At 41.5% G+C, this 18,021-nt stretch overlaps 1 protein-coding gene across 8 annotated transcripts in view; it reads right to left on the reverse strand.

Moving 5' to 3' along the window:
• MCF2L2 (MCF.2 cell line derived transforming sequence-like 2) overlaps positions 1-18,021 on the reverse strand; it is a 248,979-nt gene that overhangs the window by 205,220 nt on the left and 25,738 nt on the right. For 7 of the 8 annotated variants that reach the window (XM_087861435.1, XM_087861430.1, XM_087861434.1 and 4 more), the window contains exons 2-3: positions 12,250-12,333; positions 3,070-3,184 (exon numbers count right to left, since the gene is read on the reverse strand). In XM_087861435.1, the coding sequence (XP_087717561.1) occupies positions 3,070-3,184; positions 12,250-12,333 (199 nt within the window). The other variant, XM_087861436.1, reaches the window with a different exon arrangement.

The raw sequence follows: 18,021 nt of genomic DNA on the forward strand, positions 1-18,021 counted from the left end.
CCAGATGTCTTTCCAGCTCTCATTTCTCACTACTAGCTGAAAAGGAGCCTCACTCTGTTCTGATCAACCTGCATGGTCTATAATTCCTCAAACATACTCTATTTAAAACTTCAAAATTCAGGGGGTGTTGGAAATAGAAGCCAAATGTTTTGCCCAAAATCACACAGCTAGTGAGCAGTAGAATGTGGATTTCATTCCAGACTGGGGCTGTGTCCAAAGCTGTTAAACACCACCCTCTTTTCTCTCTCTGGAATGTCACCCTTCCATATCTACCCGTGGAAATCTTACCTATCTTTCAAGGCTATTCGCTCCTAAAGCTGTCCTTGTTTTTCCTGTCTGAAGTGACTTTTCTCTTTTCTGATCTTCTTTAGCACTTTGTTTGCATATTTCACAAAATATCGTGACAACAGAGTCCTGTGACGAGCTTCTTGAAGTTGAAGATACTGTGTTATGGCCTCATCGGTCCTCTATAGCACCTAACAGCACCATCCACACTGTTGGCACGTAGCAAAGATCTGGTGAAGAATGAGCTGCCGTGAGAAGCTTTCTGCACTCACCCGACCTAGCCACAGTGAGAGCTCCTTGTTAATTTCAGGCACAGAGGTATCCTTGCCCTACCCTGGGTAACCTGCCATCCTCCTCTTCAAGGGCATCAGTTCTTCCTTGTTCTGTGTCATGAGTCCTCTGCCAACTGCCTATAAAACATTTTGCAACCTGGGAAGGGCTCTGTTGCCTGGTAACCACTGTAAGATTTAGAAAGATGCATATGGTGGTTAAGTAGGAATCATAAAAGAAACAAGGGTAGTTACATTCTTTGGAACCTGAAATGGAACCTGGACAGTAAGATTCAGGTCAAATTCCCATTTTGGGCCTTCTTACCCATTGTCTCTGTTTTATGTTGAAAGAAATAGGGGTGGGGCAGCAAGTAGGGTATGAGCAAATGCCAGGAAGAGGAAAGGAGACTAACTGGTCAGACAGCTATTCTTTCTCAAGAAACAAACAGCATTCTAGGAAAGGGGAAAACTCGTTATTTACAAGGAATTATATAAGGAACATAGAGCAGAAAAAAGACACCAGGCCAAAACGTTAGTCCCTGATTTTGTCTTATCTCCTCTTCTACATGTGGGAGATAGGGGTCCCACCCCTCAATGCTTCTCTCTATACTGGCCCAGATGGCACTCCATGTATGCTCCTCAGTGTGACTCAGAAAATGCTGCAAGTACAAGATGAAAACCACCTATTTTGTTTAGCACATGACTGCATCCGGGGATTCAGTAAAATTAGACGGTGAGTTTAAAACAAACATAATGAGAATGGGGGGGCCATGTCTACCTGTTGCCCGCTTACCCCCTTCCTTTGCTGCTTCCCCTGGAAGGAGAAGTCGCTAAACTGATGGGTCATTGTTTTAGAACGCAAATGAGCCAAAGAGGGAGACCAAGTTCAACCCCTATAAACCAGGGAGGTAAAGGCAGGAGGACTGGAGTTCCCCTCTCGACTCTGTCAGCAGCCTCCTCCTCACTCTGTAACAAATACTCATCGATGGAAATGAATTATATCAGAACTGGAAATTCCACCAATAATACTTCTTGAGAACCTACTATGTGCTGGGCACTGTGCTTGGGTAGAGATAAAAGAAAACAAAACAAAACAAAAGCACTGGCCCCTACTCGAGTTGTTCAGTCTAATGCGAAATGCAGAAATAATTTCCGTATACTATGGTGTTATATAAGGGGTAAGCTCAGGAGTCTATGGAAATTAGGAGTCTCTGAGAGCAGAACTGAAGTCAGGGAAGGAGCCCTTGAAGAAATGAGATCAGACTGAGGGCTGATGAACATGAAGAAGTTAGCCAGATCAAGAAGGGTGGGAAAGATGCTCAGAAGAGAGAACCACTTGAGCTCAGCACAGAGACATAAACAACCATCCTTCAAACCAATAAAACCCCAAATCCTCACATGTCTGTGTAATACATGCCATATCTAGGGACCAAAGGAAGAAAGGAAGCAAATTTAAGCACTAAACTTCGAAGGAGTACATTAAAAATAATAATAATAATAATAATAATAATAATAATAAAAATCCATAGCCTTCTCTGAAGAAATAAGAATGGTAACAAGCAAACACAAAAACCAAAAAAATCTTTTAGAGTGGGTTTGGTTAAAGCAAACAACTCAACCGCCTGATCTCCACAGGTGGGATGAAACACCAGGTGGCCTTTCAATCACAAAGCTGGTATTGACCTCGAAATCACATGAGGCAGACAGAAAGCAAGCTAAGGAGCACACACATGGCCTAACCTCATGGCAGTTAAGTCAGAGAGGATGTCTTAAGCACTATAACCCCATGGAGGGCAGGGCCTTTCCTGGCTGGAGAGTGGACACCACATTAAGAGTTGGGTCTGGACCCCACTCCCAGCTCAATCTCTGTCTGTGAAATGGTTGTCACCAATATGAACTCTGTTTCGCACACTCTACCCCTAGGAGGCCTGGATATTTACTAGGTATGAGGCCCGGGTTAGGGAGAGTAGAAACAGCAGATGCCAAAAACATCTCTGTCAAGGTCTCAGCTGTAAGCACAGTTTTTATTCCCGGCCTTTGCTTCCTTGCTCTCTGACTTAGTTTCACCATCTGAATAGGACAGGTATAAAATCTGCCTCTAAATTGCTTATTTAGGGGAGATAAACTAAATTAACTCCTAAAATGGCTTGACCTCCTTTAACAAGGGCCATGTGTCCCAGATGACAGGCCCCAGGAAGCCAGAATCACCTGAATCCTGAGCAATGAACCTGAAAAGCACAAAGTCAGCATTAGCTATTCAATGTTTCATTCAAACAATGTTTATTAAGTACCTCCTATGTATACACCAGGGTCAAAATGGACACTCACTTATCACTATTTTCTAGACTCTTCCCCCATCCCTTGTCTGTGATGGATAAATAGGAGAAATTGGCCAAGCTACATACTAGCGTGAGCCATGCTCAGGGAAGATTCCATCTCAACCAAGCCCTGCCACATGGGAAATTCAGAATAAAGCCAGTGACTGGGAAGGCAGCAAATGCTGTGTTCAGCTCACCTGGGGATGCTAGTCAGGTAGGTCATGACATTCAGAAAGTCTTCCTCTAGGAGGTGTTTAAACCCCACAAACTCTGGAAAAGTGATGATGGGGGCACCGTCTTTCCCTCGGCCTCCTGCAACAAAAATGGGTGGTCAAGATGTTAACAAAATGTCTTCGTGTCGCATCCTGCAGGTAAGGGACTTTAATGAATATCAAGTTGGGATATAGATACTGGCCTCCCCCTTTTCTCCCTGTATTATTTCAGACTAGAATGTGGGAAGGTAGACACAGAACTATTTTTTTTTAAAGATTTTATTTATTTATTTGACAGAGAGAGAGACAGCCAGTGAGAGAGGGAACACAAGCAGGGGGAGTGGGAGAGGAAGAAGCAGGCTTCTTCCCAGGACCCTTGGATCACGCCCTGAGCCGAAGGCAGATGCTTAACGACTGAGCCACCCAGGCGCCCCGAAACAGAACTATTTTGAACAAGTCTCTTCTCCTTCATGTTTGCTCAAGTGATGTTGTGGGAATTCAATTCTTAAATCCTTTGAAGATAGTTACTGTATAAAAGGTAGTATTCATTTAATTATTTTAGCATAGGTGGAACAGTAAAATAATGTCAACACGAATGTATAATATTGTTCTTCATTTTTATAGTCAGTAAATATCAAAGGTAAAAGAGCATGGTGGTTAAGAGAGTTCATTCTAAAATCAGGCAGCCCAGGAGAGCCTGGGTGGCTCAGTAGGTTAAGCATCTACCTCCGGCTCAGGTTATAATCCCAGAGTCCTGGAATTGAGCCCCACATCAGGCTCCCTGATCAGCAGGAGTCTGCTTCCCCTCTCCCTCTACCACTCCCCCAGCTTGTGCTCGCTCTCAAATAAATAAATAAATTTTTAAAAATAAAAATAAAAAAATAAAATCAGACATCCTGGTTCAAATCCTGCTTTGCCATTTGATTTCTATGTGATTTTATGCAAGATACTTGATCTAAATAGCAGTGTCCATATATCTATCCATCTATCTATCTATCTATCTATCTATCTATCTATCTATGTATCACAGGAATAATACCCACACCTACCTCAAAAGGTATTGTGAGGATTGAGAACATACATGAAAAGCACCTTAGTAGAGTGCTTATTACATGTAAGTGTTCAATAAATAGTGATCATTATTATGGTTATAATTATTACAAGGAGGAAATAATCATCTGCCCTTCAATAACTTACCAACAGGGATATAAGACATCACTGTGAAAATGGAAATATAAAATTAATATTTAAATATTTAATTTATCAGAGCAGAAGTCACTAGATTAAATTGAATAGATTCCATTTCCTCATCTCCTTGCAGCTAGATGCAGCTATGGGACTGAGTTCTAGCCCCGAGGTTCCCAAACTGTGTCCCAGGTACCCAGAGAACCATGGTGAACTTGCATAAGCACCATGAATATTTTAAATTTTTGAGGGAAACAGCAATAGTTGGCATCTATAGGACACTATGTGTGCTACGAGCTTGAGGTAGTTCACAATTCCAACATTAAATTGCACTATATTCTTTTGAAAGGCATTGCATCTTTGTGAAGCTGGGTTTTTGGTGACTGTTGAGAGAAAAAGCAAGCGCAATATGAAAAATAATGTAGAACAGGAAATGAGGGGGGTGATGTCCAGTCTCCTTCCAAGGTTTGAGATTACTGTACTTACCTAAGAATGCAATTTAAACACGACTTTTTCTTTCAATTTCTACATGTTGTTCTTGTTGTTGTTGTTTTCAAATGGCTACTAAGTTCTAAGGATATAGAGACTTACTGAATTGTTTTAACTGTTAGGTATTGCTTTTGGCCAAGAAGGGCTGTGGAAATACTAAGATAGACTGAGATATCTATCTGAGACTAAAAAACTAAGGCACCAAGAACTGAGAAAGCTGGGGAACCTATGCCTTAGCCAATGGGGTAAGAGCTGAATTGCTGGGAGCACCTTCCAGGTTATGCCCATGGAGGAAAACTATAAGAAAAATAAAGGCTCCCAAGTGAAGCCAACTACAAATGACTGCATGCGTTACACATCTAATGAAAGAGGTAGGGCAGGGTGTGGTTTAGTGAGAATTGTGTGATTAATGAGGGTGTGGGATCAATGAAGAAATTACAGAAAAGGGAGACTCAGAGAAGCAAAGGCAGGCCATGACTCTCAATGCTATCCTAAGGAGAGAGGGGCCTGGCCCACCATCATGAGAATCTAGGCCATGTCAACAGTCTACCTGATGACACCACCATTCAGATCATCCAATCCACTCTGCTGCTCTAAGTCCACACCTGATAAGCATCTTCTGTTTATACTCTAACTTTCCATGTAAATTTGTTTCCAGAGCAAAAATGTGCTGTCAGGCAGACATGAGTATTTGTATCACGTAAAGAGTAAGACAGCCTTGTGGTTTTCTACACCAGTCTCTTCTAGGTACTGTTAATGTGGGGTTAGGTTCTCAGAGACCAAACACTATGGAATGAAACCGTGCTACCTGTCTGGATGACTAGTCATTCTTCTCAGGAAGTATCTCTTTATTAACTCTGCATGTTTATTTTAAATTTTAAAGAAAGTCACCTGCAGATTAGAATGCCTGTCAAACTTTGACATGGTGATTAAGCCGCCTCATTATATTGACTGAAAACAACTTAAATCGGGATACTCTCAGCTTTCACCTCATATTCTTCCTCTTTGCAGTTTTATAGCCATAGAAAGTCTTAGATAAATGCAAATTAAGAGAATTTACATCTCTAGTAAGGCTAAAATTAGATGCATTATAACACTGTACTAATTGCATAACCAATATTTGCCAAAAAAATGGCTAAAACATTTCAAGGACTCAAAACACCCTAAAATATTCATTAAGATAGGATTATATTATTTAATGATTTTGCCTTTTATTGTTAATTATAAATTAAAGCTCTTCACACCTAAGTGGAGAAAGATAGGTGGAGTGTTCTTATATCTCGGTTAATACCAGTACTGAACACCAGAGAGACCCAAGGTTAACTGGGGACACCACCTGCTGTTGAACATTAACTGTAAGGGACAGAAGCCCCAGGGAGACAAAGCTAAGCCTCCATACAGGCATTGACAACCCACAGCAAGGCATTTGGTGCCACCTTGTGAGAAAACATGGAAATGCAAAAGGATGAAAGTATACCAAGCAAGTCCTATTCAAGGAAAATGAAGAAAACCAAACTACCTCGAAGTTAAGTAAAATGATGACTTAAATAAATTTCAGGACTCTGGTATAATTTTTACCTGTTCATTAAATGGAAGAGGACTAGGTTTACTGCAGAAAACAGAAGTAAGTTCTTGGGATACATAAGATCCATGAGGATCTGGGTGTTGGCTGGCACAAACTCCTGTCCTATAGAGGAGAATTTAGAACACCAGGAAATCCTACAGCAAGAGGGTGAAGACCAACAATGAAAGAGAGAGTGAGGCAGCTAACTGCTATTTGTCTTCTAAAATCCATTTTTCTTTTCTCTCCCCCCAAAAAACTAATTTTAGCTGGGAAAATGGTAATACCACTTCCTGGGAGGCACTTTAGAAATCTCAGGGCCTGGGATAACGAATAATCTATCCTACATAATAAAGAATTGTCCCACTTCCTGTGTGGTTTTTGAATATCTTAACAGAAACTCAATACAAGTGAAAATTCCATTTATAGTGATCAGATCCTACACATTCTAACTGTTTTATACATAATAATAAAGGGTTTTTAAATATTTTTCCATTTTATTGAGATATAATTGATATTTAACATGATATTAGTTTAAGGTATATATATATATAATGATTCGATATATGTATATATTGTAAAATGATCACAATAAGTTTAATTAACATCACCTCACAAATCACTTTACAAACTCTTTAGATCTAATCTCTTAGCAATTTTCAAAGACACAAGGTGGTACTGTTAACTACAGTCATCACACTGTACATTACATCCCCAGAACGTATTTATCTTGTAACTGGAAGTTTGTACTTTTGACCACTTTCTTCCATTTCCCGCACCCACCCTGCCTCTGGCAACCACCAATCTTTATCTCTGTTTCTGTGAGTTTGTTTTTTTTTTAGATTCCCCATACAACTAATGGTAAAGTATTTGCCTTTCCTTGTCTGGCTTATTTCACTTAGCATAATGCCCTCGACACCCATGGTGTCGCAAATCAGAAATTATTTTTAAATGATTTAAATATATACTGAATTTTTCAGGAATGCAACTACCCTATAAATTGAAAGAAGATAATACTTTACTTTGTTCAGAATTTATCAACTTTGTTCAGAACTATATCAAGAATTGTTTACTCTTTCAGAAAATCACTACAGTAAGACCACTCAGGGGGTCTGATCACCCACACCGCACCCCCGCATTTGCAGCTATCACATTCATGGTGACTCCAAGCATCTGACTACTTTATTACTTTTTCTAGTATAGCTAGAAATACATATTGAAATACACACTATTTTACTACTCTTACTTTCCTTTTATTTCTCCTTTACTGCTCTCCTTTACATTTTCTTTTTTTCAGCATATGCATAAATAGGGGGTAGCTAGTCACCCTCTGTGAGCACACAACTAAACTACATTTGCTAGCTTCCCACGATACTAAGTGTATCCATATAAGTGATCCAGGTTCAAGTCAATGGTATGTGCTGTATGCTGTTGCTGAGCTGAGGCTTTTAAGAAGCGGTATGCTCTCTTTTCCCTGTCTGCTTTCTGTATAGAGGTAATAAGATGGCCACAAAGTGGATAACAGTAACATGAGCCATAAAGTGGAAGGAACCTTCACGTGGGATGAAGATGGAGAAAAGTCATCTGCTGACCATGAACGTACATGCTAGAATGCCCCAAGAGAAACAACTAAATTTCTGTTGTGTTTGTTTGAACTACTATACACTTTGGAGTCTATTTGGTACGGCTGTTCAGCCCCCCCTAAATAATACTGGTTATGGTATCCATAAATTTCAATTCAGGATAGTGGAGGGCAATACAAATCATTTGTTATTTAAAAAAAAAAAAAAAGGATTTCAATCCAACCTGACTGCAAACCATTTCCATAGTCTACACTACTCAATACAATAGCTACTAGACATATGTGGCTGTTGAGCACCTGCAATATAACCAGTCCAAATTGAGACGTGCTATCAATGTGAAATACAAACTAAACTTCCAAGGCTTAACACAAAAAAATGTAAAGTATCTCAACAATAATTTTAAGTATTGGTGATGTGTTGGAATAATATTATAGATGTATTGGGTTAAATAAAAATGCTATTAAAATTAATTTCATGTGTTCGTCCTTGTTTCTTTAGTATGGTTACTACAAAACTTAAAAGTACAAATGTGGGTCACAGTATATCTCTGTTAAACCATACAGCTCTCCACACCTTCTTGTATTGGTTCTCATTTCCTGGATACTAACCCCATCTCTGATTTAGATAGAAGTTTTGAATCTGGTCAGTTCCTTAATTTGACATTCTCCTTTGTTTCAGTGAGAATTTCCCACTTTCTGAGGGGAAACACTGTGGACTCCACAAGCCTGAGTATTTTACACCCTCATTATTAATTACTTCTAAAAGTGTTGTGTGAGAGAGGGGGGGAACTTTAGACAATTATTCCAAGGGGGGAAATCACCGTTAAAAGAAAAAGAAAAGGATAATTCCTTTTAATTAGAGGAAAGGTACAGATAAATGCTAATTTATAACCAACCCCCTCTCTCCTGACCACCTCCTACCATAGCCATTTAAAAGCTAAATATTTGCCTTTTCTGACTCCCTTGCTGGTAGAAATGTCTACATGACACTGTTCCAGGAGGACACATAAGCAGAAGTCTACCAAGAGCTTCTCGGAAAGTTTCTGTTCTTAAGGCAGGAAGAACAGAAGCAGCCAGTATTGCTCCTTCACCTTCTTCCTGCTTTGGACACAGACTTGGTATCTGTTCTTATCAACCACACTAACATTAAGACTTCAAAAAAACAAGAGAATCACAAAGATGCACCCTTAATGTCTTTGAGCCACTGATCTAATACAAGGAATTTCTACTTTTGGACTTCTTGTTATGTGGCTTAGAAAACAAACAAACAAGTCCTATGGTCCTATGGACTAAGCGCTTTTATAGTCAGATACTATGCAAAGCACTTTCCTTAAAACAACCCACTTTATCGACGAGAAACCTGAGGCTCACAGAGACATACTAATTGTGTTGGAATGTGAACACAGAATCGTCTGAGACCAAAGCCTAGAGTGTTTCCACCACACTAACCTACTTATATTCTCTTGTTTCCTAGCTAAGCCCTAAATTTAGAAATATCCCAAGTTCACTGGGAACATGCCAGTTGTCTTTCAACATCAGAGCCACCAGAGGCCCAGCCCTGGTCACTATCCAGTTCCTGCTCGTGGCCCCTGCTCACGGACTTGACCATCCATTGACCCCCAACCATCTGGCCACAAAGCTGGGTCAGCCATCTCTCCCACCAGCCATGGGAGCACACTCAGAGCACAGCAGGCCAGGCCACTGGGGCCTCACTGAGAAAAAGGCTCCATCCTGTCCTTCCCAGCGTTCCTGGTGGACAGGGCCTCTGGCTCTTTCCAGAGCTCAGGGGAATCTGTAGAAAAGTCTGCAGCTGGAATACCCTCACCCTGATATCCTCACCCTGCTTGCCTGAATCAGGAAACGGAAAACTGCCGTAGCCCAGACCAGAGGCCATAGCTGGGTTGCCACAATGATGGGAAAAAACCTAAGCATGGAGATTTCCATTTTACAACCACAGAGACACAGGGACCCACCACGGTCTCCTTACTGACATCTGCTGCCGCTTCAGGTAAGGACGAAAAGGCCTAGTAATTCCAAGAAAGTGCTGACTCAGAGAACCCCAGAGCTACTGATATTCGAGACTTGCAGTGTTGCAAACACTACCACAGCTAATCCATGCTTCGCTCTCCTAAGAAGGGCAAACTTGAGGCCACGAGATGAGAAAAGAAGTTCAAAAATGAAAGGAGTGTCTTTACCACGGTCAAAGTGATTTTCCTAACGCAGAGGTGTCCTCTCTGGTCCAGTGTGTGTTCCTATAGTTCTGTGTTCTCCATTAAAGAGCAGCAATTATCTCTATTACTGACTTAGTTGTCATTTCAACTGGGAGCATGTCTTTGGTTCGTTATACAAACTGTATCACGCTGAAAAGTACTTTTTGTAATATAATCCTAAAATAAACGTTTTTATGGGATTACGATATATCGGGGGAAAAAGTCATGTGGTTGGTAGTTGCAAAGCTAAGCATTTTTCATACACTACGTCTTTGATCCTCAAAATTAGGATGATCACACCCATTCATTACACAAATGAGGAAAGTGAGGCTTAGAGAACTAAGGTGCCCAAGGAGATGCAGCTGGCCAACAGCAGAACCTAAATCCATAACTAGGGCTGTGTGGTACCTATTTACCACCTCTGAGAAATAAGAATAGAGAGAAACGCCTCAGTGATACTCAAAAGAGATAACTTTGGATCACTTAATGCATAAATTAATTCTCCTTCCCCAGATGAGCCATTATATAGGCCAGAATCCTGTGCTGGGGCATCCAACTTTTGGTGTAAGGATACAGAAATGAACTCCACCTCACCCATCATCCATTCCAGGCCTTGCAGCCTTCTGTGGTATAAGGCCTCAGCAGCAGTTGCCAGAAACCCAGAGGGCAGTCCCCGTCCTGCCTTTCGTTGTACAGAGTCCCAGCCTCTCCGTGAGAAGCTGTGAGACTGCACGTTCAGGAGGCTAGTTAGGCACTCCCATGGGGGCCAAGACTGAGGTGCCTAGGCCGGGCATGTGAGGGGCAGTCCTCACAGGACAGACCAGCAGGACTTGGATAATTTTGAGCTGAGCTCCTATTATACTACAGTTTCTGTTCTGAACAATACAGGTAGAAATAGGGACGCCTGGGTGGCTCAGTGGATTAAGGAGCTGCCTTCAGCTCAGGTCATGATCCCAGGGTCCTGGGATCCAACCCCACGTAGGGCTCCCTGCTCAGCAGGGAGTCTGCTTCTCCCTCTCCTTATGCCCCTCCCTTCATGCTCTCTCTCTCTCTCATGCTCTGCTCTCTCTCTCAAATAAGTAAATAATTTTTAAAAAAATACAGGTAGAAATAAGAAAAATGAGAGCCTTCAATGACTATATGAGCAGTGCCCAGTGTGGAGGAAAGACCAGAGAATTCTCCAGAATGTCTGGATTGTGTAAGATGTCCCGACCTGGGTACAACTCTGGGATGGGGAGTGGTATCCCAATAACAGATTGCATTTCCCACAAACTCAGAAGGATAAGGACTTGGGAGCAGATTAAATATGACTTAGAGGAAGGAAAGAAATGCGGCTTTTTTTATATCCCATGTTGTAGGGTTAAATTCATACCAACTTCATAGTCTCTCTGTGATGGAACTAAGGTAGCTTTGTTGTTTTTTTCAGATGAGGAGGGTAACTTGCCCCCTTATTCCTCTATGACGTGTGCTAAGGACAATTAATCTCACACATGCTTCTAAGACAGGTCTAACTGTAATTTAGGGTTTAGTATGTACCTCCAGTTTCAGTAATCAAAGTCATGTCACCATTCGCTAAGCGAGTAAGAAAGAGTATTCTGGTAATGACAACTTCTTAGGTTGTGCCTAGGCTCAGAAAATTTCTAGCCTTTTATGAACATTAGCCTCTCTTTACTCCCAAATACTGAATGGAAATTAATGCATTAAAATTAGGTCCATAAGAGCTAAGAGTAAAAGACAAATCTCTCAGAGAACAAATAACCTAACCAATGCTCATGAACCCTTAAAACCAAACTCTTTTAAGGTTAGATCTTGGAAAAACCTCCAACATGAACGGAGGAGGAACATCATGGTGCCAGCTGATATTAGTAATTTCCTTTTCCTTCCTCAAAATCTTTTTAGCTCTGTTCTTTACAACCCCAAAGAAATGTACTCCCTTAAGGAAGATCAAATTGTACCCAACAGCAATAGGAATGACATCTATGAGATCTGACCCTCCTCCAGCTGTTCATTGAAGCTCTGGGAGAGGCTGAAGGGACGACTAAGACTTGGGTACACTGTTCATCAAGGTTCAAGAGGCTGGGCCCTTCCCAACAAGATCCTCGCAACAAAATCTAAAATACAAATTAATTGCCCCTTACCTGAGAGAATGGCAAACTGTCTGTGAAGCTGTTCAATTATATCCACTGCCACCAAGGGCCTGATTTCCTGCTGCATAATTTCATCTGCACAAATGAAATACAAATTAGGTTAAACTCATGTAAATCACAAAGAGAATTTAAAAGGTAGCGGGATGGGGGGGAGAGGAAGAAAGGGAAGCTTCACTACTAGGGAAATCTGGGACTTATCTAGATATGGTTATAGGCACATTATTCTCTTGAGAATTCTATTCCTGAGATGCAGGAATGGATCTGGGTTTTGTGTGGTTTGAAGCTTATACCCATGAGCACAGGAGCCCGTTTCTAGACCCTCTCCCAAGGTTTTAGGGAGGGTCAGTGCAAGGAAGGGGCCCGGAAGCTTAAGCTTCAGTAGCTGTACAGTATAGCTGCTGGGATGGTCTCATTACCAAGGCAGGTACTCAGGGACCCGCCTACTCCTTTAGGTCAGCAGGACATCTTAAACACAATCTAAGTGACCAGAGCTCGTCTCAGGCTGGGTCATGATATCTATCTGAGATTTATGAAGGTTCTTTGCTTTTTGTTTCCTTCCCTCCCTCATTCCTTCCTTTTTGCCTCCCTCCTTAATTACCTTTCTTCTCCTTCCAGATACTTCAAGGGGCCTCTTCCCACTGCCAAGCATGTTTAAGGAGACACTTCTCCATTTTGCTCATTAAAAATACCCCGTACTGAATAAAAAATTACAGGCTTCCAAGGCAAAAATTCAAATCTTTTGAGCACAAAACTACAAATGTCCTCTTACTCTGAGAGTGATTTGTAAGCCCTATGATTTGCATTCTATCCATTTGGGGGAAGGGGATTAGAGAGGGGAGAAAACTGAATGGAAATCCTTAGCCTGGGCTAGAAAGAGGAAAGCATATTCACACTCTCACTGCCTGATACATTATTATCCTCATTTAATCATTTCCCAGAGAATCTCAAAAAATGAACTGGTTATTGTTTCTATAGCAGTTAAACATCAGGTAAGATTAAGGCACGAGCCAAATAGTCTTGTACATTCATGCTCAATAGGAATCTCCCATCAATTCAGTCTGAAGTCACGGTAATGGTATGAGATTGTAACGTTAACCAGTCGGAAGGTTATGTTTTGGGAGCTCCTCCCGGAGCCTAGGTTTCTACTTTTCCGCTTTAGTCTGAAGGTTAAAGGAGATGATGTATATGGGGATGGACACAGCAGATACTCAGTAAATACCAGTTATATCCCTTGGTCTCAAAAGGCCTTTCCCATATTTGTTTTCTGAAAGTCTTTTTTTTTAAAGATTTTATTTATTTATGTATTTATTTGAGAGAGAGAAAGAAAGAGTGCATGCACACGAGCAGGGGGAGGAGCAGAGGGAGGAGGAAAAATTTCAAGCAGACTCTCACTGAGTGCAAAGCTGACCAGGGCTCAATCTCAGGACCCTGAGAGCATGACCTGAGCCAAAACCAAGAGTGGGACGCTTAACCGACTGAGCCACCCAGGTGCTCCCTGAAACTCTTGTCAGGGCTGGGGCAAGTGCTGGTTTAAATGCTAAGACCCTTCTCGGGTGCCTGGGTGGCTCAGTCAAAGACTGCCCCCAGCTCAGGTCATGATCCCAGGGTCCTGGGATTGAGTCCTGCATCTGGCTCATTGCTCAGTGGGGAGTCTGCTTCTCCCTCTGCCTTTCAGTCTGTCTCTCATGAATAAATAAATAAAATTTTTAAAAATAAATAAGTAAGTAGGTAAATATATATATATATATATATATATATATATATATATATATATATATATATACACTAAGAGCCTTCTCAATGAATTCTACCACTTTCTCTGGAAGAAAGCAGGTAAACCCAGGCCAGAGCTCTTTTATCCCTCCTTCCTCTTTCTACACTGAATTCACTAAAAATTCACTAAACCTCATTTCACCGTTGTTAACTGTAGTGGGAACAACAATGACACTGTAGTTATATTTGACAAAAAGGGAGGGCCGTCTTGGTTTTATACACAAACTAAAGTATTTAACAGTAAAATGATACTAAGTCTGAGATCTGCTTAAAAATGCTCAAGGACTCCCTCTCCCCTGCCAAAAATGTATGAGACAGGGGAAGGAAGGGATGAAATAAGATTGACAAATATGAATAATTGTTAAAGCTGGTTGGTGGGTCCATGGGATTTCATTATATAATTCTTTTGTATATGTTTCAAATTTTTCATAATAAAATATAAATTATAAATGGACACCAACATAGAGAATTTAAACAGGAACAGGAGTTACATAACTGAAGACTTTTTCAGAATATAATCTCCCACTAGTCCGAGAAAATGGTATACTCAAAAATAGAGCTGGATTATTATATTTTCATACCTGAGAGAGCATATTTAAGAGATAACATCCCCAAAGAAAAACCAAGATCATGAGATGCAATTTATTATTATTGTACCTCAATATTTGAGGTGTCCTTTAGACATTTTAAATAGGTAAGATCTGAAAATGGACAAAAGAAGTGAGTTAAGCAAACCATCCCCCGACCCACCTCATTTTTTAAGTGAAGAAAGGGAGGCCCAGAGAGATTCTGACCTTGCCTGGGGTCATATAATTTAAGCATGGAGCCAGGGTCAGCCAGGGTCTGTGCAGGGTCAGCCTGGGATCACCCGACTCTAGGGACAAATCTTGGCCTCCCACAGTAGGTTCCCAGACCCTTGGTCTTCAGCAGCACTGTCTCTACCACTCCTGAGAGGATAACTAACGTCTCTCGTCATGGGAATCTGTGAAGGTCTGCCCTGCCTTCCAACAGAGACCTTTCCCACCTGGGGTTACCAAATGAACAGGATGATGATGTATAATTCGTTTTTCAAGAATAGCAATGAGCTGGTTTGCCTTTGCTGAGAAAGCTTGGCCCCCTGCCAGGGAGTGAAAGAGTTGTCCTTGAAGATATCCCAGCAAAGGAACCTCATGACCCCACCTGGCCAGCTACAACAGATCATGTGGGTTTCTTAGACTCAGTGCTGATCCAGAGCATGGAGATGACCTCAGACACACCGAGTTTTTAGTGACGCCTGGTATCTGTGGGCCTGCTGGAAGAGGGGCAAGCTCAGTTCAGCCCCAAACAGGCCACATTCATACTCTGACCAAAAGAGACACAAAGACCAGCCCTACTGCTGGTAAGCCTCACTATCCACTCCTGTCTAGATGGGGTAGGGAAAGATGGGCAGGAGCTCTTTGCTCTAAAGGAGCACCTTTTTCTGCAATGGGAAAGAACCCAGATAGCCCTGCATGAGAAGGGCCATTTCTGCCAAGTCCTAGCTAGACAACCAGAGCAAGAATGCTCTGATCCTCAGTGTCCTCTGTTGTAAAATGGCTTTTCCTTCTCCAGAAACAGTTGGGCATGACCAGTGACGACCCACCGAAGTAGCAGTGCCTGCTACGCTCTGCCTGGCCCCTTGGTCCTGTGTGGCGGCTTCCTGATTTCTGCTTGCTACTTTTGATGTGATGGATTAGGGAGAAACTTGCCTCTTTCAACCCACATCAGGCCAGGGGAAGTGATAATTCAATTTCAACACAATTTGTACCCTTGGCAAAGTTACAAATAGATCAGGGGAATATTTGTCCCTTTTCTACTCCTGATACATATACAGGTGAGTAATTATATGCTACCCTGGACCCAGATTTCCAGAGACGCAAAAGGCATCAAAGGGTACAACACAGCCTCCTCAGAGGTGGAATAACAGCCTAGCACATCCCATGGAAGCTCAACTTGGGAAGGCAGCAAGCAACACCCCTGCATTGTCCCCCACCCAGTCTGAGAGAGCAATGCAGGCTCTGCTTTAGGACCTTTCCCACTGATTGCAGCTGTCCTCACAGCTGAAAGCAGGGAACTGCTGATAACAGCTATTTGCAGTCTGCCTGTTACAACTGGTCAGGAATAAAAGGCAGCGAAACCCTTAGCCTCCCACTCTGGCTGTTCTGACATTTCAGTCACACTGGGATTTAAAAGATTCAAGTATGGTCTGAAGAAAAAAAGAACCAAATCGCTAAGTAAGTAAGTAAGTTAGGGAAACAAAGTTTGGTCTGGACTGAAGAGGGAAGGCAGCCCCAAGTTTGACAGACCCTGCCCCATTTCTACTTTGCCTAGGGAATCTGGAGAACAGGAAAAATGGAAGAGTCTGCCACCCAGCTGGACCAGGAATGGGCCCAGGATCCCCTGGCCCAGCCTCTGCGCAGTACGCCTCTCTGTTACTAACACTACCCAGCACCAGCTGTGAGCCAGCCCTGACCGCACACCTCACAGATTAACTCATTTAATGAGTTGGATAATGACAGTAAAGGAATGCACCCTTGCACTAAAATGACCCTCCTCTGGCCCACTCCGCCCTCTCACCCCCTCAACTAGACCAGACTTGACTGCCAGGAAGACACGTATGGACTAGAAGCTCAGAGAAATCAGTTGCCGGACTGGTATGAAAAGCCACCTCATGAAGACATGCTGTTTTACTCCTCTTTATTGGCCAGGTCAGAAATAACACAAACTCATTTTTCCTTCTTTTACCTGGCCCTGCGCTATAGCAATGCTTGACCGGAACCATAAGACAGCATTAAAGTCTCGTCCGTAAATTTAACAATGAATAAAAGGCAATTGAAAAGCAGGTGGAAGAATTTTTTTAAAAGAGAAATTTAGAATTTTAAAAGCAAGAACACTGAAAAATGTCCAACTTCCTATTAGTCAAATAATGCAATTAAAACAGTAAGAGAATATCTCATTCATCCATAAAATAACTGAGATTCTATCATCCAATGCTGGGATTTTGTTGAAAAACTAGTACGTGAAAAACTAGTAACCTTGGGGAGCGAAGTTGGTAGAACCCTTCTAGAAAGTAGTTTCACAATATTTTATCCAATGATTATTGTATAGTTACATACCAAACCCCTTATATGCAGCATCTCATGTAATCCTCAAAACAACACTAAGAGCAATATTGAACTAGATCTGCAGTAGCTCATCCAAGGTTAAGCAGAGCCAGGATTTAAATCCATCTCATTCTGAACTCCAAAGCCCAACATCTTAACCAGTACAATACAGAGCTTCAATACACAGTCATTCAAATCTTCATAATCCTTTTCCTATTCATCCTATACCTGGAAATTTATGCCAATAAAATAGTAAAATAAAAACTTTATACATAAGAAGGTAGACTGAAGTATTATTTATAAGAGTGAAAAAATGAGGGGCGCCTGGGTGGCTCAGTCGGTTAAGCATCTGCGTTTGGCTCAGGTCATGATCTCAGGGTCCTGGAATCGAGTCCTGCACTGGGCTCTCTGCTCAGCAGGGAGTCTGCTTCCTCCTCTCTCTGTGCTCTCTTTCTCTCTCTCTCAAATAAATAAAATCTTTTTTTAAAAAAGAGTGAAAAAATGAAAGCAATCATTATATAATTATGAAGACCATCTCCATAGAAAAAGATTTAAGATATCATATCAAGGACATAAAAACCATATGTGAGGTGGGATTGTAGATGAGTTAAAAGAGAAAGAAGAAAGCACGTGGTGTATTTGTGCATATGTGTGCAGGCATATGAGAAAAGAATACTTGAAATAGTTGTGTTAGAGTAATGGAATCATATTGTGGTTACCCCCTTTAGCTTACATAGAGAAAACTATGCTCTGGTAGCCTTTATTTTTCGTGCTAATAAGACTTTATTGAAGTATAATTTACATGCAGTACAATGCACGGATCTTAAGTGTATGTTTGATGAATTCTGATAAATATATACACTCATGT

Source organism: Ursus americanus, chromosome 4 (assembly GCF_024610735.1).
Source record: "Ursus americanus isolate L20-20 chromosome 4, mUrsAme1.1.p, whole genome shotgun sequence".
NCBI lineage: Eukaryota > Metazoa > Chordata > Mammalia > Carnivora > Ursidae > Ursus > Ursus americanus.